The sequence below is a fragment of the Vicia villosa genome, linkage group LG5 (genome assembly GCF_029867415.1).
Source record: "Vicia villosa cultivar HV-30 ecotype Madison, WI linkage group LG5, Vvil1.0, whole genome shotgun sequence".
Taxonomy (NCBI): domain Eukaryota; kingdom Viridiplantae; phylum Streptophyta; class Magnoliopsida; order Fabales; family Fabaceae; genus Vicia; species Vicia villosa.
This window is the reverse complement of record NC_081184.1, coordinates 137,510,430-137,535,233: the sequence shown is the minus strand read 5'-3', so window position 1 is coordinate 137,535,233 and position 24,804 is coordinate 137,510,430. Positions and strand designations below refer to the sequence as shown.

The 24,804-nt window shown below is 31.1% G+C and overlaps 2 protein-coding genes across 2 annotated transcripts; one reads left to right on the top strand and one right to left on the bottom strand.

Moving 5' to 3' along the window:
* Positions 1-317: 317 nt before the first annotated feature.
* LOC131602689 (monothiol glutaredoxin-S17) lies at positions 318-3,861 on the top strand. Its single transcript, XM_058874857.1, has 3 exons — positions 318-558; positions 663-737; positions 2,440-3,861. Exons 1-3 carry the CDS (start codon positions 388-390, stop codon positions 3,664-3,666), a joined length of 1,473 nt encoding a protein of 490 aa, XP_058730840.1. The 5' UTR covers positions 318-387; the 3' UTR covers positions 3,667-3,861.
* Positions 3,862-6,785: 2,924 nt separating this feature from the next.
* LOC131607490 (heat stress transcription factor B-2a-like) lies at positions 6,786-8,444 on the bottom strand. Its single transcript, XM_058879492.1, has 2 exons — positions 8,116-8,444; positions 6,786-7,218 (listed from the first exon to the last, which is right to left on the bottom strand). The coding sequence occupies exons 1-2, from the start codon at positions 8,419-8,421 to the stop codon at positions 6,874-6,876; spliced, it is 651 nt and encodes a 216-aa protein (XP_058735475.1). The 5' UTR covers positions 8,422-8,444; the 3' UTR covers positions 6,786-6,873.
* Positions 8,445-24,804: the final 16,360 nt, after the last annotated feature.

The window sequence follows — 24,804 nt, the reverse complement described above, 5'->3', positions numbered from 1 at the left end:
TTAATTGGTAATCTCATTTATCTTGTCTTTATAGATGAATTCAGTATTAACCCTAAAATTTCTAATTATCTTAATGTATATGTATTTCTCCCTCCGCCTCACAATAAATATTATCTTTATCATTTTTATTTATCTTTTTTGTTTATTTAAAATACTATTGGATTTTAATTCATATACTACTCTACTCCATACTACTAATAAAAATATTTTAATTAAAAACAAAATTTTATTATTGAAATTAATATAATTAAAAAATTCGAAAAAGAGACCCACCAAAACAAAGAAAACCAAGTTTATTTTGGTAATGAAAAAAAACTTTATTTTGGTTATATAGCTGAGAATTAGGGTTTGTAAACGCGATCATCATCAAGAGCAGAGAGTAGCAGAATGGGTGGTTCTGTGCGAGACGTGAACTCAAAGGGAGAGTTGGATGAGTTGGTTAACAGTGGTTCTCCCGTCGTGCTTCACTTCTGGGCATCATGGTGTGAAGCTTCTAAACACATGGACCAACTCTTCTCTCACTTGGCCACTGATTTCCCTCACACCCATTTCTTAAGGGTTTGTATTCTTTTTCTTTCTTTTCCAATTACCCTCTTTTCTTACCCTATCACCATCTTTTGTTGCTTTTGTAATTTATCAATCAAAATCAATTTTTTTTGTAGGTCGAAGCTGAAGAACAGCCAGAGATATCCGAGGCTTATTCCGTCTCTGCTGTACCTTTCTTTGTCTTCTTCAAGGTATGCTTGCAAACTCTTTTGTTAGTCTGAGAAAGAATTCAGTATTAGTGTTGCTGGCATATCCTGATAGAAATGAAAACTTTGTTGTTGATTCTTAGGTAATTGATTTTTCCGGGTTTTGTAGGGTTTGCTTAATTTGTAAACTATTCGGTTCTGTGAACAATAGAATATAGTTTGTGCTAGTGTGTCTGTTGGTTTTTTATGGTTGAATTGAATTACATGTTGGGGTTAAGGCTTGAACTTCCCTCCTCACTTTGAATATGGTTCTTTACTTACCCATAGATATTTATAAGATTATAGATGTTTGTGTATGAGAGAGTTTCTGAATTTAAATGTATATAAGAAGCTATTATTTGGTTTGGGACATTATGAAGGAGGTACATGGTTGTATCCCTGCCACTAACATAACAAATTAACCGCTAACATTTTCCTCCAAAAGAAGAAGCTATTGTTTAAAAAACTCTTAGTTACTCTGAGATTTTTTTAAATATGTATTTGTCCATACGTACTTGTTCAGAACACTAGCACAAACTAGCGCAAAATATCTAAAAATAAAAAGGGAATAATGACAGGCCTATTATTCAATTGTTCAGTTTTTAGTCTTTACTCACTCTTAAGGCTTAGTACCTCATCTATTCAAAGATTGGACCTTTTTTATGTGAAATATGAGAGTACTCTGACTTACCTTCTCTTATCTCGCGGTGGCAATGATAAATAATTTTTTTTATAGAACTTGTTTATGTTAGCAAACAATAATAATGTATTGCTGCATTGCACTAATGAAACTTTCTCTGCATACAGTTCAGACACTTGTTTATAAACATTAATCAAATTGAATTTGCAACTTATCAAAGTTATTTGTCGTGTTTCTTAGTTTTTGCAGATTTTTAATCAAGACTTGGTTTTGATGTTATAATAATGATTATTGTTTAATTATTTTAGTGAGAGGTTATGTGAAACTAATTAAATTTTAGGGGAAAACCATGATGTTGTATATTTTATTGTTCTGCACCATTGCTGTGTTTTTTGCCCCGCCACCCACACACACACACACAAGTATCTTGTTCCTACCTATTAGGTTCATTTTACTTTTATTTCACTCATGAATCAACAAATGCCGTTCTGCTTAGTATTCAATTTGGTTGAACAGTAGCTTGTGCTAGTGTGTCTTGTTGGTTATGGTTGAATTAAATATTTAAATTGTCTAAAAACTAATTCCATGATCCTATCACTCACTACCTCATCTGTACAAAGATTGGATTTTTTTGATGTGAAGTATGAAAGTACTCCTACTTAGTACTTACATTCTCTTGTCGCGCTTTGAAATGATTTCTTTTGATAGAACTTGTTTATGTTACTTAACAAACGATAATCATGTATTACTGCATTGCACTAATGAAACTTTCTCTGCATACGTCAAGACAATTGAATATAAACAGTAAATGAAAATTATGAAATTGAATTTGCAACTTATCTAAATTATTTAATGTTTATCTTAGCGTTTGCTGATTTTTAATTAAGACTTGGTTTGGACATTATTATTTATTATAATGCAAATTTTGCCATGTATGCAGAAGATTTATCTCTGTTAGATTGCAATCATAATACTCCATTGTTTCAGACTTTCATATGGGATTAAAAAGTCAAGTTGTTATCTTTTTTGCTTGATTTTATCATTTGATTAGTAGTCATTATCTGTCAGGATGGCAAGAGCATTGACACATTGGAGGGAGCTGATCCGTCAAGTTTAGCCAACAAAGTTTCTAAAGTAGCAGGATCGATTCATCCCGGTGATGCTGCATCACCTGCTAGTCTTGGGTTGGCTGCTGGATCCGCTGTTCTTGAAACCGTGAAAGAATTAGCACAAGATAATTTCTCTTCGAAGGAGAAAAGTAAAGTTCAACCAGGCCTTAGTAGTCATCTGAAAAAGCGATTGCAGGATCTTGTTGACTCTCATCCTGTCTTGCTTTTCATGAAGGGAAGTCCTGAGGAGCCACAATGTGGATTTAGCAGAAAAGTTGTTGATATTCTGAAGGAAGAAAAGGTCAAGTTTGGAAGTTTTGACATCCTCTCAGATTCAGAGGTTCGTGAGGGCTTGAAGAAGTTTTCCAATTGGCCCACATTTCCTCAGCTTTACTGCAAAGGAGAATTTATTGGTGGGTGTGACATAGCAATTGCTATGCATGAAAGTGGGGAATTAAAGGATGTTTTCAAAGATCATGGTATTGATACCATTGATGAAGCAAATATAACAGATTCAGGAAACGCCAAGGGTGGCATTACTAAATCTACAGATTTAAGTACAGCACTAACCTCTCGGCTGGAAAGCCTGGTCAATTCAGGCTCAGTTGTGCTGTTTATGAAGGGAAAACCAGATGAACCTAAGTGCGGTTTCAGTAGGAAGGTAGTTGAAATTCTCCGACAAGAAAAAGTCCCCTTTGAGAGTTTTGACATTCTTACTGATGAAGAAGTCCGTCAAGGACTTAAGGTTTTCTCAAACTGGTCCAGTTATCCTCAACTTTACATCAAGGGTGAGCTTATTGGCGGATCAGACATTGTGTTGGAGATGCAAAAAAGCGGGGAACTTCAGAAAACCTTACACGAGAAAGGCATTCTTCCAAAAGAGACCATTGACGATCGATTGAAGAAATTGATTGCCTCTTCCCCTGTCGTGCTCTTCATGAAGGGTACCCCGGATGTTCCAAGATGTGGTTTTAGTTCCAAAGTTGTAAATGCCCTCCGAGAGGAGGGTGTGGAGTTTGGTCACTTTGATATATTGAGTGATGATGAGGTGAGACAAGGATTGAAGGTATTCTCAAACTGGCCTACTTTTCCTCAGCTTTACTACAAAAGTGAGCTGATAGGCGGTTGTGATATCATCATGGAGCTGCGAAATAATGGAGAGCTGAAGTCGACTTTATCTGAGTAAAGATAGTTTTTAATCCTTCGAATAACCGGGATTGTATCTTATAAGCCATTATAGGTGTGAGTATTGAACGGTCTGATGAACAATGCAAATTTTATCTTGGTGCCATGAGTTGTGTTTGTCTGACATTCATTATAATGTTTTACATGGTTACTCTATGTATGTACTATCTGATATGATATGAGGCTATTTTATTCATTGCCTGTTAACTTTTTCCCCATTTGCTTCTGTATTTCTGGCTAAACTAATGATTAAAAAATGCAGCTTCATCAAATCTAATACTGAGCTTGAATTCCTAATATTCATTGATCAGAGTGTATTTTCAAGATGTTGCATTTGGAAACAAAATTCATTGATATTCTATTGCCACTGTATACTAAACAGTGTTTAAAATAGATCTATGATTTTATTTTATTTTTAGTCAAATGCTTATTTATCCTTTTGAAAATTTAGGGTGCTGTTTACTACATTTTACATTGTTCTCACATCTTATGAAAATTTAAAATCTATTATACACTATTAGATTAGCTCTTTACTGTTGTCAATAATATGTTCGAATTCCATTATTCGAGTTAAACTTATCTGCATATTTTATATGGGGATAAACAACTCCGAGGTTTAATCTCCGGAATAATCCCATGACACTATTTACACCTTTAGATAATACCTCTAGTTCATTTTCCAACATTCCATTAAATTTAAAAAAGACGACATTATAGTAAATTTAATTAATGTTTCTACCAAAGTTAACGACACTTGATTGAATATTTTAATAATCATGAAAACTATTTTTGTTGCTTATAAATGTGTCTGAAAGGTATATGTTATGTTACGTAATAATTCTTTCATAAATCAATCCCACACAGATTCGTCCCTCATTAATAAGATCAAAATAGAAGAATGACTAGTTATATATGAATGTCAATATCAATCCCACAACAAACAATAATACAAAAAGTCAAAAATATTGGAATACAAAGTAAAACACAACTACCGCATATATCTAACGATATCCCTTCTCTATCTCTTGTATTGCAACACATGACGTGCCTCTGCTAAAATGACATGTAGAGTGGAAATCCGAGGAGTGTTTTCCTCAAACTCGTCCCTAGCTAGGGGTGGAAATAGGCCAGACCGATAACAGGGGCCTACAGGCTAGCCTATATAGGCTCAAGTCAGGCCACACATTATTTTTAATTAGAAAAGGCCTAGGCTTTTTTTATAAGCCTATTTAGTTAAAAAGGCTAGGCTTCAGGCTAAAAAAAGCCTTTTAAGCCTATCAAGCCGGCCTATTTAAATAAATCTAAATAGTTTTTATTATCATTATGTTATGTTTTGTACTTTGAATTAAAATACATTGTTATCTTGAAGTTGTGAAAATAAGATGAAAATACCTGATGAACATTGTTCTCATAAGTTTTTTTAGTTAGTTAGTTAGTCTATTTAAACATTATTTTAATTGCTTATTTACATATGTCTAAAACAAATAGGCTTTTGTGTAGGCTAACAGGCTAACTAGGCCTTCAAAAAGGCCAGACTCAGGCCTAGAAAATAAGCCTACTACAGGCTACAGGCCATACTTAGGCTTCAGTTTTTTTGACACGCAAGACTTAGACTTGCCAAGTCTAGCTCGGCCCATCCTATTTCCACCCCTACCTCTAGCCATGACTTCTTTCCCAATAGCCATAAATACAATATCATATCAGCAAAACATAAACGACATGGTTCACCCTTGCTTATTTCTCTTTTAAGATATTCTAATGAGCTGGTTTCGGAAATCTCCTTCTGCATATGGTGTCATATAAGGATGTGACACTTTATAAAACTATTGGGTATAGATGTACACCGTACTCCATGATAGAGAAGTTGATACACAAAGTACATCCTCTGGGACATCAACATCCTTGTGGAGGAGAATGGCAAGATCAACAACGTTGGAATCTTTAGGTATACCCTGCATATATCGAATTGACGCAACATTCACTCAACTAGATGAGGGTACATAAGTCGAGACCCATAAGTCATCCATCCATAATACACTGATATCACCTCCAAGGGTCATGCCTCACAGTGATCGGCATACAAAATAAAACAAATATCATTTGGCATGATGCAGTCAAGAGCAACCCAGAATAGTCTGGTCGTCTGATTTTCTCTGAGTAGGATCATCGAGCACACACATGGAAAATTCTCAAAGTAGTCTTCGATATATGTATAGTCAGTGTGACACAGAAAATTCTGGTGGATCCATACTTGAAAATAGTTCAGATGAAATATTAGTAACTGTGTAGCACACGTATTATGAAATTAATATGAATAAGGGAGAAAAGAATTATCGTAAATAAATCGTTCTTTCATGTCAACTATCTTGTCTTCCATAAACAACAATAAACTAATTTAGAGTAGAGTTATGCTAAAAAAAAGACAATAACCCATGGTTAATATAACTACATCTAGTCCTGCATAAATCCTGCAACCCAGATAGCAGCAAGACATCCTAAAATCAAGGTTCATCAGGTTGTGCTAGCCTTGCAACCTTTCTATTGTGATAGATATATTTTAACGTAAACTAAGGGTCTGGATTTCAATATCCAAACTGTACTAAACCATCATAAACTAAATAGAGAAACAAAGCACAAATCCTAAACTCCAATATGAAAAATGGAGAAACCATACAATTTAGAACAAACAAAGCATAAACTTCAAGCTTTAATGTATCATATTTATAAACTATTTAGGTAATGCATGCATATTAAATAAAAAAAGAATGAATAATTTATTAATGCAATGGAGTAGAACTTTCAGAGACATGTTAAACTTCAATGCAATGAAGTATAAGTTTTAAGAATACTTGAAAAATGATGGAACAATCTCTAAAAATGCAAAATGAGTAAAAGTTATGGTTTTGCTTTGTTTGCAAAAATGAAAATGGGAAGGGAGAGGAAAATGCGTGTTATACTTAAAAAGACGCGTCTAAATCCTAATCTCCATGATAAATTCGGAGAAATTTTAGAATTATTTTTAAAACTTTGTTAGAGTGTAAGAATAACTATTGAATTTTCTCAAATCCTATTGGTCGAGCCCATTTTAAATTAAGAACCCCTATTCAGATTTGATTACTAAACCAAAAAATGTTAAATATGCCTGCATTAATTATTCAATGATAACAGACACATTTTTTCTTCTATACTTTCATAAATAAGTAATCAATTAACATAATCTCCTAACTTTATTTTGTTGGCTATCCATACATTGAGAAAGACACTCCAACAACTTCATTTCAAGTGCCTTACATTCAGCTATTTGCATTTCCAACTCTAATCTCTCCTTCTTTAGATTCTTGTTCTCCTCCATAAGTATTTCATGATTATCATTATTTTCTTCCACTGATGAATTATTAGTCATTGCATTTTCCTCTGAACAAGATTTAAGGTACGAAGGAAACACACTTGGCTCACACTTTTTCCTACTGATTTCAACCAACATGTGCTTGCAACCCTTTTGGAATTTCTCATGCTGAAATTCCCATCTTTTAGATGATATTTTCCTAAACCCCTGTTGAAGTAATTAATTAGTGAAAGATTACGTAAAACTGAAGCATCACAATTTGAAATATTAAAATATCAACCCATGTATATAAATATATACCTAATGACTTATTTTTATGTACTTCATAATTATTTTTAAAAGGAAGTTAAATAACAGTCAAAGACAATATTGTTGAAAATTTTGTATAACAACCAAGATTGATTTTCTTTTCAATTTAAGTGTGCTCTCACTAACGTTAATACAGCATGTGTGTACGTCGATTTTGACTTTGGGTTAAAATAACTTAAGTATATTTGACCATATGTATTATACATTTAACATTTGTGTTACTAACTTGACCAAATTCTTAATTATGTGCACGTGGGTTGATTTGTTTTGGTTAATAGTAATCTATGTTTTTTAGTTCAACTCATAGAAATCAATATCGATAGGTTGGATGTGATTATTAAAGTCTAAATTCTGATATGCACGATTATTTGTGCGTGTTTCTAGTTATTATCACTTCTTCCTCTATCAAGAAAAATATCTTCAGCATATAGAAACTAATATTATTAGGTTGAACACTATCATCATGATTTAAATTATTATAACATTGATGATGTCTATGACCGAACGAATTGCGAATCATCAAATCAGTGAGATCAAACTATCAAGGAAGCTAGGGAGGAAGAAAAAACATAGAGAAACAAAAAAAAACCAGTATAATACTAAAATACCTTTGATCAATATATATATATATATATATATATAATATATATATCAACATTTTTTTTGAAGGAATAATAAGAAAACAAGGACTAATATTTTTTTTAGGAAATCTATATATAGTTAACCTTCAAATGAGTTGAAGAAAGGAAATCAATTATCCTAAACATTTTATTATGAAGAATAGGTAGCACTTACATAAGTATTCAATTGTCGAATAAAGCTAGAGAAATTGTTGTGTTTGAAATATCTAGGCAAGATAAGCTCTGAGAATTCAGCTGGAGACCAAACAACAAAACCATTTCCTTCTTCATTCCATGACACTATTTTCATCCCATCTTCAACTTCACTACCTTCTTCCAATAATTCATAAGTCTTCATCAAAAATGGTGGAGGACACTTTAATGATGATGTCTTCTTAAGGGACATGAAACCATCTTTATCATCACAAGATAAATTGCTTATTGAATCACCAAAGTTTATCTCCATCATGTTTTCACACATCTTTTTACGTGTTGCCAAAACAAGTTATATTATACACAAACGTGCTTATATATATAAGCACTTTACTTGTAGCACTAGGTATAGATAGGAAGCTACTAGTACCGTGGAAGGTTGGATATTATTTCCTTTTATTTTAATTTTCTTCCACTTTCTTCAACTTTCACGTGAGAAATATTAATATTTAAATGCTAACACATTCTAGCAATCTATTTTGTTTCTATATGGTAAATTTGAGAAAATGACATCATAATCTCTAGCATACTCTAGCATTTTTTATGTGAATTTCATTAATTTTATTATATTTTTATGTTATCTTTTTATTTTATAGATTGGTCAAAGTTAGGAAGTTTTATTGATGAGATTATTAGTATGTGATAGTGATACCTAATGCACGTGGATTCTTGTTTTTCCTATTAAATTTAAATAAAATATGTAACTTTTTGGAGGCTAGAACCAATTAGAAAAAGGAGCCAAAATACAATGCACATAAACAAAATATTATTCAAAAGTTTGATACTGTAAATTAAGACCGGTCACACGAATTAGTTAAATATACATTTATTAAAACAGAATTGAAAGAGAAAGAGGTATACATTTCAAACTTGCTATAGTAATAACTAGCAGGATACCCGTGCATTCGCACGGGTACTGGTATGGTACGCGCATTTGTTTTTAATATATAATAAAAATGAAATGAAAGAAAAATTAAATTGTTAAATCAAAAAATTTTATTTATTGTTTATTTATTTAGAAGATAAAATATAAATGATATCAATATTTGGATCAGTTGTTTCATTTTTCCCGTTTTATATAATTTCTACGATATAAGAAAAAAAACAATAAAATTTTATTGACTCACTACATGTTTAGAGCAGCGGTTTCATTTTTCAGTAATAAAGTTGAATTAGTAAATTATTCTTTTTTATTGAGGTGACATAAGAGAGAGTTGGTATTCAATGTCAGAAAAAAGTGGAAAAAAATGAATATAGCATTAAATATTATATCACTACTTTCAAATATTTTGATATTCAATGTCAAAAATATTTGTATCAACAATAATTTTTTCCAATTTATAAAAATATTTTTTCCCGTTTATAAAAATATTGTATTAACAATACACTTTTTCATTTGTATTCGTATCAACAATATATTGTTTTTCATTTAAAAAATATTTATATTAACAATAGACTTTTTTTCGATTGTAAAAATATTTATATCAACAATACGCTTTTTTCCGTGTTAATAAATATTTGTTCAATAATACACATTTTCCGTTTATAAAAATATTTATATCAACAATACACCTTTTATCATTTATAAAAATAATTGTACCAATAGTAAACTGTTTCCCGTTTATAAAAATTGGTCGGACTCGTGCATTGTTTTTACAAATAACAATTGTTGTTTATAGAATTTACATGAATGGGAACAAAATTAATACTTGAAGTCATAGATTGTTTTCCCGTATTTTGACATCATTTATAAAAATATTTGAATCAGTAGTACATTATTTTCCCATATGTAATTTTGACATCATTTATAAAAATATTTGAATTAGTAGTGTATTTTTTCCCATATATAAAAATAATACCGAAATATTAGTGAAATATTAGACATTATATCTTTCGTTTTGTCTAGATCAATTGCCAAAATGTCAAATACGAAAGCTACTCTATTATGAGAACAGGATAGAAAGGCAGTACATGATCTCTGCAATAGTAAATTGTCAAAGAGTATTGAAAAAGTAAACATGTACTTTAATATTAAACAAATAAGTTATTCTCGAAAAAAATGTAATTGACATTAGTCATTAATTAAAATATGTAGTTTTACTAATAATTCCACAAGTCAAATCAACCCAATAAATGCTATGAACTCCCTCCACTTGTTATAGTTTTTTGCTGTAATAACAATGGTTTATATTATTTTAGTCATAGGTCGAATACAAATAATAAAATGAGTTTTTTAAAAAATATATTTGAGTATCAAGATGTACATGAGGACAAATAGTTGCAGATAACAGATGCGTAAAATGGATAACAGCACCCTGCTGTGTACAGAAAGAGAAAATCAGCTTTATGAATAATACTATACAATTCTACATATCTTCGAAAAAAGCAAAAATATTGACACATGACTTGAAACATCCCATATTACTCTTTCATGTTACTTAAAAAAAACACTAATTAAATCATTCCAAAATACACTGCAGTTAAAGACAAATGAGAAAAGTTGATAAATAACAGAAGCATGTAGAGCAAACTAATCTAATTCTACAGAATCTTCATTGCCTACCCTCCAATACTCTTGCAAGTAGGGTAGCCACTAATACATGCTTGTCAGCAATCTCCACTCTATGGTAAACCCTCCAATAAAAATCAAAGTTAATGCAATTCCTGCTAACAAATAAGAAAATGGGAATATTGGCTATCAAAAAAATGGGAACATACAAAATTGGGTAGAAAGTAGAAACTGAACATTACATTACACATAGATAGCATGTTAGATCCATCTCGAATGTCTGTTGTTGGCCTATTATCCGTTGCCATTGATTGACAATTTTGGACATGTAAGTAAACATTCCCTTATATGTCACATTATCCAATTCTTTCTCTAATTATTAGAACTCATAAAACAACTGTTTGCAGGCCAATTAGTGTATCAACCATTAATTAACATGCATAAGAATGAAACCCGAGGACCTTCATGTGAGAAAACAAAGAAGAAAGTCATAATTAAATGGTAGAAGAATTAAAAGGAACAACTCAATATTTTCAACCAACAGAGATCTCCCAGGCAATAATAATATTGGTACAAGTCGTAGACTTCATCTTATAATTCTGCAACGATAAAACTTATTAAGGATTGTAAACTTACAACGATGAGCTTTCCTGCATTTTCTGGTGTTTTCCCAAATTTTATAGCAGATGCACCTGATTAAATTCCCATCTGTAGAAGATATTCATAAAATCATAGTATTTGCAGTTCAGTAATTGCAGAACCAAATAACAACATGAAAACTCAGATCTATATCTATATGAATGACTAAATGTAAAATTATGTCTTGTTTGTTGGGTACCATATCAACACATCTAGATCTTCAAGAATCATAGAATCCAATCCACTTGATAATTGATTAAGATTGTTTGTGGACCATTTGAGGGTGACTGAACCTGTGAAGATGGACCAAAGAGCTATAAGGACAATTACTGTCAAGGCACATAACATGTAGTATCTCTTGCCAGCAGGATCTAAGACAAAAGGAGTAAACATTCAACACAAATCAGAAAATGTTAATTAGGAAAACAAATCTAGGAGTGTACATTAGAAACCTGCATACCTTCTTGACAATCAACACATTTCGAAAACATGTAAGTCATCCAGCAAGACTCCTGCAATTTCTGTACTATGTGCCTGAAAATCACATATCACCCTCTTGGGAGTAAAAACCAACTATTCTACAAACTATAGTGTTGCGTCAAAATTTGAGTTCATGAAAAAAACAACTATATAAATTATTAAAAAAATCACATATCACCCTCTCGAGATAATGCGATTCAAGGATGCTATCACAGGAAGACCAACACCAACCTTTAAAAACATCACAGTCATATTCAGACCATTCAAATCATATTTTTCATTTTGCTATCAACAAAAGTTCAAGAAATTGGTTAAAAAACAATGATAGGAGAATTCTGCGTCAATATTTATGCTCCTTAGCAATGTCAACTGCATCAAAAATTCTACTCCAATTAGTATCCAAAGTGAATCTAATCACATAACAATGTAAGGAACAAAACTTATCATAAAAAATTCAGTATTATCTCTTTGATCTATATATGTAACTATTAGGAAAAAAATGATACCCTGTGTCAACTATCTGATGGTTGGGCCTGTAATTGCATAAACGTTAGGCCTGATGGTTGGAACATGTACCAGAAACACAAAATGACAAAACAATGATTCAATAAAACAAAATCGAAAGGGTCAAGAAAAATCTTAACAAATCAGTACTTGGATAGGCCGCGTCGTCACTGCCATTGCATCCATGTTCTTAAGAAATCCTGTTTCAATGGATATAGAAATTAATCAAGTAGAATAGTATGCTGCAAATAAATTCAATGGATCACTATGGTGCTATTTGAACTCACCAGTTTATGGCATTTCACAGTAGCATATGTAATCTGCTCAAACCTTTCAGTTGGCAGTCCTGCAAGGTGACCATACATTTTTGCTAGTTAAGAATCACATGGATAGAACTTAGAAGATACAATTCACATGAAACATATAATTTTTGCTATTTAATTTGTCTCTGTATAAAAAAGTGAGATTCAAAAATATTATGATGAAGTAAAATTCTAGAAATGAGAAAATCCAGCGCCACACAAAGTTAAACATGGATTACCCGAGAGTTCTTCGATCAGAACAGCAGTGTGGATCTCATCCACATAATCTGATTGCTTGCACAATTCTGAATTCGTGAACTTTCTCTTAGCCAGATGAAGCCAAACGATTACTATTCTCCATGGTTCCAAGCAATCCCCATCACAGGAAACAGATGACCCTGCTTCATATAAATTAGTGTCATTTTCTATTTCATTGTAACAACGGTACCTTTACCTTCAATGGAGGTATGACCGATCTATAAGTTGTTTACCCGTATGTTTTGGCTTTGTAAGATCATAGAAATAGACGTTTGAGTCCTCATTTTCGGCAACTGCATATGACCTTTTACAGAGTATATACATCACTGCGTATAAGTAAACAAAATGAGATAAAATTGTGGCCAAGTTATCATCTCCAATAGCTCTTCCATAGTTCCGTATCCCCCTAATCACGACGAAAGAATGTAAGGTATGAGAAAGAGGGTAACAAACAGACTGACAAAATAAAAGAACATTTTTGTTTAGTAGCATTCACATATAATAAGACACATTCATTAATCACTTCTAAAACAATTTCAGAGTAATTCATGTAACTAACTACCAGGGGGTGCAATAAAAGCTTCATCTTCTTGGCCACTGGATTCCAGAACTGACCTTTGAATGTAATTCCATATGTCAAATTCCAGATCTGCACCGAATTTGGACTAACAGATGCCAATACAAATGATTTAATTACAAAATCAACAGAATTTTTTTGAAGTGAGAAACATCTTGATAGCGATATAAAGCAACTCAATCAATTACTTGGAGTGAGTAAATTTGTCTATAAGTTTGGACGTTACAAATAGACACCATTTTATCAGAAGCGACTGCAAATAATTGTCCTTATCACGGCTGAAATCTCTCTTTTTTGCTACCTCCCTGAAACAACTGATGGTGATGAATATCAGTTCTAAAACTTTGAAGAAGAGCGCATTCCAAAGACTCTGTTGATAAGAGTCTTGAATCTAAGAGTTAAAAAAAACAAAACAAAGTAGAATTTAAACTAAATTCGTTTTATACTTATTCAGAACATCAATCATAGTAAAATAGAGAAAAATAAACTTTTATGCCAACCATCTTATATAAAACGTATAAATGAATGAACAAACTTGACGAAATGTCATCCTAAATATCCAGAACCCTAAAGAAAACCAAAGCAAATACCAACAGCATATGAAACCCTAAAATTGAAGTTAAAACCCTAAAGTTGAAGTTAAAACCCAAAAACAATAAACAAACCTCTTTATCAAGCAAAATCATTTCAAAGTATAAGCAAAGAAGGAAATCCTAAAATTAGAATAAAAGAAAACAAGTCCTTAAAAACTTTGAAGATCTCCTAAACAAAGAAGGATAAATAGCACAAATCTTGATTTGTAGATTTTTGTAAATCCTCCCAAAACCCGGTGTCTTTGTTGAAGAAAAGGAGGAGAGAGAAAAGAAGAAGAATAAGAGTGAGGCATTTTGGAGAGAGAGAAGAAAGAAACAGGAAGAGAGATACAACAAAAGAGAGAAGAAATCAAAAGAGGAAGAGAGAGGTAGCGGAAGAGAGAACGTGAATTTGCATCTTTAGAAAACCATTCAGGAAAAAAATGCAGGAAAAAAAACAAAAAAGATGAACAAAAGTAGTAGTAAACAAAAATCACAGAAAGAAGAACTTACATCTTTGTCAACGACAACCAACTCAAAATGTTCCTTGTTCTTATTGACAACGATCCATTTGTGATGGATAAGAACGACCACTTTCCAAAGCTCCTTTGTATCGTTAATGTTCTTCACCAACTCAAAAGGTCTAGCCATTAAAAGCCAGAAAACCAGATAATAGGATTGAGAAGTGAAGAAAACGAAGATGTGAAAAATGAAGAAAAAGTTTGGTGGTTGTTAGGGTTGTTCCGGACAGGAAATCTATATGTGAAAAGTGAATAAAGAGAAGAGGAAAGAAAGAAAGAGAAGAGGAAAGAAAGATTACAATATGCAAACAGTGTGTTCATTGGGAACAACATCACTGAGTAGCTTTTCAGCAGAGTCACCTTTTCTGCATTTTAGAGTTCAAATGCAACTGAGTAGTAGAAGAATAATATTATAAAAATGCTGCAGCGAAGGAATAGGCTAAAAGATAATCAAAATGCAACTAAAATGGGCTAATGGGCTGACAAATAGTAACTTTGGACCACAATTAACCCCATAAATGAGATTTGTCACCCAATTAAGCAAGGGTAATGCTGTATTAACCAGCACATATTCCCTTCTTATATTATAGATATTATACATGTAGGAGAAATATTCTTACGACATTAGTATTTATTAAATGGTATAATTGAAAAGGTAAAATCTTCTTACGACATTAGTATTTATTAAATGGTATAATTTATTAAATGGTATAATTGAAAGATTATAAATAAAATTATATTAGTAATCTAAAGTGACAAAAACAAATAATTTTTTTAAATATCACAATTATTTTGAGACGGAGGGAGTAGTTATTTTATGTTGTTAAGAGTCTTAATATTTGATAATATATAATTTGAACGTGTGTTTATAACTAGAAATAATCCGTATCCTACAAATTAATTTTGTAGAATTAAATTAAGTTCAATCACATTTCTTAATTTTAATATATATTTTATTATTTTTCTTTATTATTCATAATCTTTATTATTTTTCTTTCGGATCTAAATAATTACAATAACAAACAGTTTGCAAATTAAATTGAAGTAATAAGTTTTTTTTTCAAATACATAACAGACTTTAAATAATGTAAGATTGATATGAGTTTAAAATTATTCAAAACATAATCTCTAAACTTGTCTCTAAGTGGATAAAAGGAAGAAAATATTGCACTTGGTGGTTAATTAAACATTTTTACCCAAAAATTATGTTGAAATTTTTTCATTCTTCAATAAGTTGAAGATTTTATGTGTCGGAATTTTATGTTCTTCGTTGACTTGAAAATTTAAAGAGAAGAAGATGAATGTTTAAAACTAATAATTTGTATTTTTGTAAAATAATTATAAAGATAAAAATGAGAGATGTTTGATAGAGAGGGAAAATTTTATTTATTTTTTGAAAAAGAAAAAGAGAAAATTTACCTTACTTTATTGTTTTTTTATCAGTATTGGTTGATAGTGAAAAAAGTTATTAAATTTATTTTTTTTCTTTTTTTATTGATGTTGATTAATAATGAAAAAAATTATTGATTGATTAAAAAGAAAAAAAATTATATTATACTCAATAATATTAATTAAAAAGAGATTGTATAATATTATAATATTTTTATATAATATTCAAATCATATTATTTTAAGAGAAAAGGGGTGATGCACTGACAGTGTAAAATATTTTTACACTGTCAATCAATCATCACCCATGTATCTAATTAAACCATTTTTTTATTAAAAAAAAACTTAATGACATGGCACATTTATGATTTTCTATTGGATGATAGTGTAAAATTATTTTATACTGTCAGTGCACTACCTTTTAACTCTTATTTTAAAATGAGTTGTTAACTTGTCAAAATAATTGTGAACTAAAATTGTATTACTGGTGTCTGGTGATACTAAATACCACATATAAATCATTTTTGAAAAATATATTTTCATTCAAATCTAAAAATGTTAGGTTCAAAGAACATTGTCTTCTTAAAGTCAACAATCCTTCTTAAGTGTTTGTAAATTGTAACTCAATAAGATAACGAAATCCACTAAAATTAGGTGGCAACCTTGATTTGACTACTCTAGAACTAAAATAACAAATATATCCGAATTTTGATCATTCAATTTTTTTATTATTAGTTTTGGCTTTAAATTTACTACTAAGCCTTTACATTTACTTATTTATGATTAAAGTCGTTTTATTTCTAAATTTAATTTTATTTTCAAGAGTTTAATCTTGAATTTGATTTAATATACGAGTTTATAAAGAAATAGAAGGTAAGTAGATAACAAACTCTATGACATTTGTTTGTTTGATTTGAAAAAATTAAAGGGGTTGTAAGTTGTGACTATCATGGTGATGGTTCAAGAGGAACAACTGCAATATGTCTTTGGATTCTTCATGATTTCTTCTCCACTTTATAGTGTGTGCGAGAAAGTTAGTGTGGTTGAATATCTTGTTAGAAGGTATCTAGAATGGTCGGGGTCGGTTATGACTTTTTAGAAGCACATGACGATAATAATAATGAACCCTAACAAAAAACAGAGCAATAAATCAAAATCATGATCGACTTATACAATTCTTTTTCATAATTTTTTCGTACATTTGTTTAATTACCTAATTTTTATCATATCTGAGAGATAATAGATCAATCATATGTGTCGGTTTGCACGGATAAAAAAATATAACTTTTTTAAATTTTTATTTTAAAAGATTCTTGAAACTTTGAATATTCTAAAGTTTCCATTGTACTAACATGTACAAATATTGGTACATTTAATAATTTAATAATGCTCGACCCCGAGCCTGCTTTATCTTGTGGCTTGCCTGCCATAGAATACTAGCCACCAAAGACCGACTGCTCAGGTTTGGAATGATCGACAACATGGAATGTTGTTTCTGTTCTGGAATTGAATCAATAAAACATCTATTCTTTGAATGTGTCACTACAAGAAAAATCTGGAAGGAAGTTTTGGACTGGATTCAAATCCATCACATCCCTGGAGATTGGCATACCGAAATGAATTGGATAACACAACATACAAAAGGCAAAAGTGCAAAGGCTACTGTCCTCAAAATGGCGGTCACGGAAACTATTTATGAACTATGGAATATGAGGAATAACAAAAATTTTGGTAAAAATGTGGATAACACGATTATAGGAAGGAAAATTATAGACACACTTGTTTATAGGGGGTGGAATAATAAGAAGATTAGAAAGTATATTTCCATTCTAATGATAGAATGATGTTAGTTTTGCCACTTTAATAGGCTTGTCTTCTCTTAGTCTTGTTGAATTGTTAGTTGCTGGATCCTAATAGGATCGCTTGTATTGTCGGTTTTTTTGAATTAATCAAAAGTTCTCAAATTCAAAAAAAAAAACATGTACAAATATTTTTAGTGCAAAACATATATTAATATTTGTTTTTTTTTAGTATATATCTTTTAAAAGAATATTTGAAATTTTACTATAGTTATATATAGTAGCATAAATAAACTAAAGTAGTAATAAAATATTATAAATATTATATATATATATATATATATATATATATATATATATATATATATATATATATATATATATATATATATATATATATATATATATATATATATATATATATATTTTAGAGAAAAGGGGTGATGCACTGACAGTGTAAAATATTTTTACACTGTCAACCAATCACCACCATGTATCCAATTAAATCACTCTTTTAATTAAAAAATAATTTAATGACATGGCTAATTGATATCTTTCTATTGGATGACAGTGTAAAACTATTTTACACTGTCAGTGCACTACCTTTTAACTCTATATTTTAATATATATCTTTAAAAGAATACTTGGAATTTTATATAGTAGCATAAATAAAATAGAAATAATAATAAAAATATTATAAATGTTAAGTTAAGAGTTTTGAAACAGTGGATAAGGTAAAACACGTTAATTTCAATAAATTGATTGCTTGAAACAATTAATTGAAAAAAAAATGGTGACTGGATCCAAACTCACTTTCTTAGAGTAGCTAAACAGATTATTTTTCGCTCAGCTATAATGAATCAATGATTAATACTTTGACTACATATCCTTAACAAATTTTATAGCCCATATATAATTTTAGACCCCTAAAATTTTGAGGTCCTGGACTGACTCAGAGCCGATCTTGAGAATCGTTCTCATAGATGAAATGATTCTCTTAGAACTCGTAAATATTAGTCGTTTTAACTGCACTACTACCTTGCCTCAAGTTAAGATTATGGGTTTCATTTTCACGCTGAAAAAAACACCAACTTCTAGACTCAAAGGGGTTGACTAGGGATTAACTCCTTATATCTTCGATGTTTCGAAAGTAAAATAATGTCTTACATCGTCAACAGGTTTTATTCGAAAACATACTGTTGCAATATGGATGTTTTGCTTCTCACCATTCTCCCTCCAATTTTGCTTCAACAAAAGCTAATAAAGAAAATGAAGTGGAGAAGTATTTATATTAATTTTTTATGTTTATGTGATAAAAGGAAGTAAAAACGAGTGAACATGATATAATTGATTCAAAATATGTAAAGCTCATTTCATTAAAATTATAATTTAAGAATAATAAAATTCAAATGCAAAACAACACATTACAAATAAGAAAATTTGCAAAAATGAAATGATAATGGCCTAGTGACTACCAGAATGAGTTTTATTTCATGTCCAATCCACTAACTTTAGGAGTGCTTCCGATACTGGCTTCATACACCGTGTCGTGGCGCAAGGTTATTTTCGACATTTGACCCTCCCTCTTTAAAATCATCACCTTTTGGTTGATCAAATCTTGCACTTTAGCCTTGAGTGCCATGCAAGTATCCAAGCAATGCTCTACCGCCCCTTCATGGTACTCACATGTGGCATTTGGGTTGTACAATGACGGGTATGATGATGTCAAAGGATCAAAAGGTTAAGGAGTCACCAATTAATTCTGAAGCATATGCGGGTAGAGCTTACTATACTGAATAAGAGTTGGATCAAAAAGAGCTCTCTGCCTCCTGTTCTAATTCGGACTCCAATGACCTTGGTTATAGACAAAAGGTTGGAATGAGTTTTTTGTTTTTGTGAAAAAATGTATATACATTGTTGGAAATTATAAAATAATAATTTCCATAGTGTGTTCTAATGTGATAAAAAATGGGAATAGATTTTTGGTTGTTGCATAAATTTATTTTTTGAATTCAAATTTACAACATTTCATGAAGGGGTGCCTTGTGTCATTATAGATGAACCATTGCAATATATGGTGAAAAGGTGTTGTTTCATCAAGAGTTGCAAACTTATGAAACAACACATGCATGGCCTATAAATACACATTTATGAATCCAAAATGAAATACACAAAAAATCCTTCTCCTCTAATATATTTTCCAGACAGCTTCCTTGCATTCGAGTTTCTTCACCGGTCTTGTGCAGACTCGAGTAAGGCTGAATTATCCTGGGTATTCAGGTCATTCCAACTCTAAGACAATCGAGAGTGTGCTTGAAATACTTATAAGGAAAGTGATTTCGTTCACGATTCAGCCTGGATCCATTCGATCTCACCGATATTTCTAACAATCTTATAAGTATTTGTATTGCAAATAATGGCATCCGAGGCTTTTGTATCAGAATCAAGAACAAAATCGTCACTATGAATCCGGGTATGCTTTATTGTTTCTCATAGAAATTTAAATAATTATGAAAATAATATTATGAAGTTTTTAAAGATATTTTCTAATAATTGATATAGAACGGATGTTAAGATTTTCTATAATTCTTAATAAATATTATTCTGGAAATCTATAAAGTTCTGTAAGAATGGTTTGTAATCTCCCTACTAAGCATATTTATGATGAAAACCACGAATAAATATTATCTTCACGACATATTCATGCTGGTATTTATCATGTAAGCATAGCATTTAAATATATATGAATATAATGCAATCATGAGAATGTAAACGTGAATGAATATCTCAGTCACCATAGTTACATATCCATAATTATTTTTTCGACAAGTTGTTATGGTTGTATTGTAACGGTTGGATCCTAGTGGTTGTAGAAAAGTACAATTACGATTCGAAGTGAAAAAAAAAAAACACAACGATTGAGTTAAAGTGAACAAATTTAATTTGTTTTTGATATTATATATTTAGTAAATAGAATGACAGGTTCAAAAACTCAATTATTTAGTTTATGAACTCTTATATAAATTTGTTTTGTTTTAATTCTAATTAATCAAATCATGTCAATGGTATTTCTCCACATGACAGATGAAAATGCATAGCCTCAAATATCAATTATTTATAGTGTGTGGTGTGTAAGTTATTATAAATAAGAAAAATGAAGAGATATAAACTTTCATTATCTAGTGCAGAATTTAATACAAAAGAGTACACAATTAAATTCATATAATTTTAAATTATGATTGTTTGTGATTAATTTCTGGCTACAATTTTGATAGAGAAATGTACTAATATTTCTTTACGAGGCTTATTATGATAAGGCATATAAAGATCATCCGAAAATGGATAATGACTTATATAAATTTTTGAATTTTGAGAATCTTATCGCGGAGGATAAGGAATTTGAGATTCACACAAATAAGGAACCTTGTGAGGAGGCTTCTCCAAGGGTTGTTGAAAACGAAAATCTAAAGTTTGTTAATGATTGTTGAAAAACAAATCGAACTTAAAATAAGCAGAAAGTTTGAAAGGGTAAGGATCTAGGACCGAACAAAAATTGATTGTTGACATATTTCTTTTATCTAGTAGAAGAAAATATTGAGAAATTTGTTCGTAATATTCCTATTACTCTTCAAGTGAAAGATGATCCTAAGAATTACAATGAAGAAGTAACTTCAATGTACTTCTCTTGGAAGGATGATATCCAAGACGAAATGGATTCAACAATGTCAAACCATATTTGAGAACTTGTCGATCTACTTAAAAGATCAAGATCCATTGAATGCAAATGGATGTTTAGAAGAAAGTATCATAGTGATGGTACATTAAACATCTACAAGGATTGATTAGTAACCAAGGGTTTTAGACAAAAGAAAGATGTTGATTATTTTGACACATATGCACTAGAAGCAAGCATAATGAAAATTATAGTTTTGTTTGCATTAGCTTCATCAAATAAATGTCAAAGGACATTTCTAAATAGAAATCTCAATGAGGAGATTTATATGGAGCAATCAGAATGTTATATAGTTCCTACTGATGAACAAAAAGGTGTATAAGCTTGTTAAATCCTTGTATGGACTAAAATAAGCACCGAAACAATGACATTAAAAGTTTGACTTTGTCATTGTAAGATTCTCCGATTAAGGAAGAACCACACAAGTTAGGGGGAATTTTAAATATCATCAAAACAAGAATTCAAAGAGTTTGTCATCATCAAAAAGGGGGAGATTGTGAAGAATACATCTTATATTTAGTTTTGATGAAGACAAAGGTTATCAAAGAAGAAAAGGATCAAAAGTGTCATGCATATCAATGATGTAGTTGATCAAGAAGGTTGAACATAGAGAAGTTCAAGAGAAGATTTGAGAGAAGTGAACATAACTAAGGTACTCATTGCAATTCATACTATTTATTTTAAATTGTTCATAATTTTATCTCTCACTTCATCTAAAAACCTTCTTGCATCATCATGCATGATTATCTAAAAACCTTCTTCATCTAATTCTTGGGATAAGTGTTTGTACACAAAGTTGAGTAAGACTATTGTGATATTCCTTTGTCTCTATGTTGATTACATGTTGATCATTAGCAATGAGATGAATTGAATCTTAGAAACAAAGAGGTTTCTAGCTTCCACATTCAAGATGAAAAATCTTGAAATAGTGGACACTCCTTTCGATCAAAGTAAAGCGAAAGAGTGGGGGTTTAAAACATAGTCAAATATACTATATTGAGAAAACTTCCACATTCAAGATGAAAGATCTTGGACTAGTTGACACTTTTTTGGGGATCAACGTAATGCGAAAATAGTGGGGGTTATGAACTTAGTCAAATACACTTTGTTGAGAAAGTTCTTGATAAGTTCAAACTGTCACGTTTCAAAAAGTGAATATTCAATTTGATCTTAGTGCTAAAATGATAATGAAAGTGTTATGGCTATATTAGAATACACAAGTGAAATTGGTTTTCTAATGCAATATACTATATGCAATATAGCAGTTGCAATCAGTAAATGAGTAGATTTACTAGAAATCCAAATAGTGAGAATTGGAAGGCCATCACAAGGATTTTCGATTATCTTTTAAAGAAACCAAAATCTTGACCTCCATCATGGTAGGTTTCCTATCATATTAGAAGGATATACCAATATGAGTTGGATATCGAGTGTTAGAGATCATAAAATTACAACTGAGTGGATATTTCACTAGTTGTAGGTGAGATTTCTTGGAAGAGCAAGAAACAAACATGCATCACTCTCTTGACCATGGAACCATGGTGGGTGGATCTCGCTTCCACTAATAAAAGAAGTTAAATGGTTGAGGGACCTTCTGTCAGAAGTTCCATTGGCTAAATACAGTATTTCAAAGGTGTTAACACAATGTGTTACTCAAGTCAATTTAGCAAGAGAATTCAGATAAGAGTAAAATGGAAAGTCTGGGCACTGAGGCCTTAGACATTCGTGAGAAAATTGATTAAAGATGTAATCATTTACTCGCATATATACGATCGATCTATAATTTGGGAAATTCATTTACTAAGCCACTGGCCAGAGACTTAGTAAAAACAACCTCGAGAGGTATGGGGTTGAAACTCCTTGAGTAAGAGTTCCGACAGCGGCGGCAACCCAATCTTACGTTAACAGAACATTAACCTCAAGATTTTCAATGGGTAACAACAAGTCGTTGATTTGGATAATTGTCGAACATTTCCTGATAATGTTAACCTTAAAACGAGGGTTGAGTTTTATTCTAAAACTCTTAATGAAGTTCAATACCAAGAGTACGTGTCTCATGGAAAAGGACACAATATGAACTTCACCTATGTGAATTTCGAGATGGTGCCGTCTCAAAGTGAGAGTTGGAGTTTCTCTCATGAAAAATTCATGAAACAGGATAGCACATGGCCATAAATAAGTGCTAAGCGAGTTATGCAGAGGAAGAACCTTTAAAGAGTGTGTGTAAGGTAACACCGGTCTAATCATATGGATTCATGGTTTAAAAGCTTTGCTACCTAATATTCCGATTAAACTTTGTGTTGTCCTCACTAAGGTTAAGTTTTAAATCGAAAGATACCTAACTGTATTAACACTCTTTATATCTCATTTCTGGAATTATTAATTTTGTCATTATTAGAACAAGTGGGGGATTGTTGGAAATTATAAAATAATAATTTCCATAGTGTGTTCTAATGTGATAAAAAATGGGAATAGATTTTTGGTTGTTGCATAAATTTGTTTTTTGAATTCAAATTTACAACATTTCATGAAGGGGTGCCTTGTGTCATTATAGATGAACCATTGCAATATATGGTGAAAAGGTGTTGTTTCATCAAGAGTTGCAAACTTATGAAACAACACATGCATGGCCTATAAATACACATTTATGAATCCAAAATGAAATACACAAAAAATCCTTCTCCTCTAATATATTTTCCAGACAGCTTCCTTGCATTCGAGTTTCTTCACCGGTCTTGTGCAGACTCGAGTAAGGCTGAATTATCCTGGGTATTCAGGTCATTCCAACTCTAAGACAATCGAGAGTGTGCTTGAAATACTTATAAGGAAAGTGATTTCGTTCACGATTCAGCCTGGATCCATTCGATCTCACCGATATTTCTAACATACATGCTAATGAAGGTGGATATATGAGATTTTTGTTTTTATTTTTGAAAATGTAATGCCATTCATGTACGGATGCATGTGAGTGGAACACAATTCTATATGCGCTCGGGCATGAGCGGAGTCAGCGCCCGACGAGGATGGGCAGCTGCCCAGGCTCTTCCTTCCCAATGCAACTATCATTCTCCACAACTTCCGATCTGAGCTGCCAACATCGCTTCCTGTCATCCCAAAGAAACCACCGCCGCCTACAAAAATAGTATAAATTTGGAGTTTATTTTAATTTTAATTTAACATTTTATATTGTAGATTAACTTTGTTTGATTATAGTAACATATGGAGTGAAGAGAAGAAAGAAGTAGGGTTTTACAAGATCTGGTTCCAAGTGTTAATAAGGTTTGTGAAAATTGTGTAAATTTTGCTCCAAATCATAAACTTGTAAAATTTTAAGAGTGCTTGTGATTTATATGGAATAAATCTACTGGA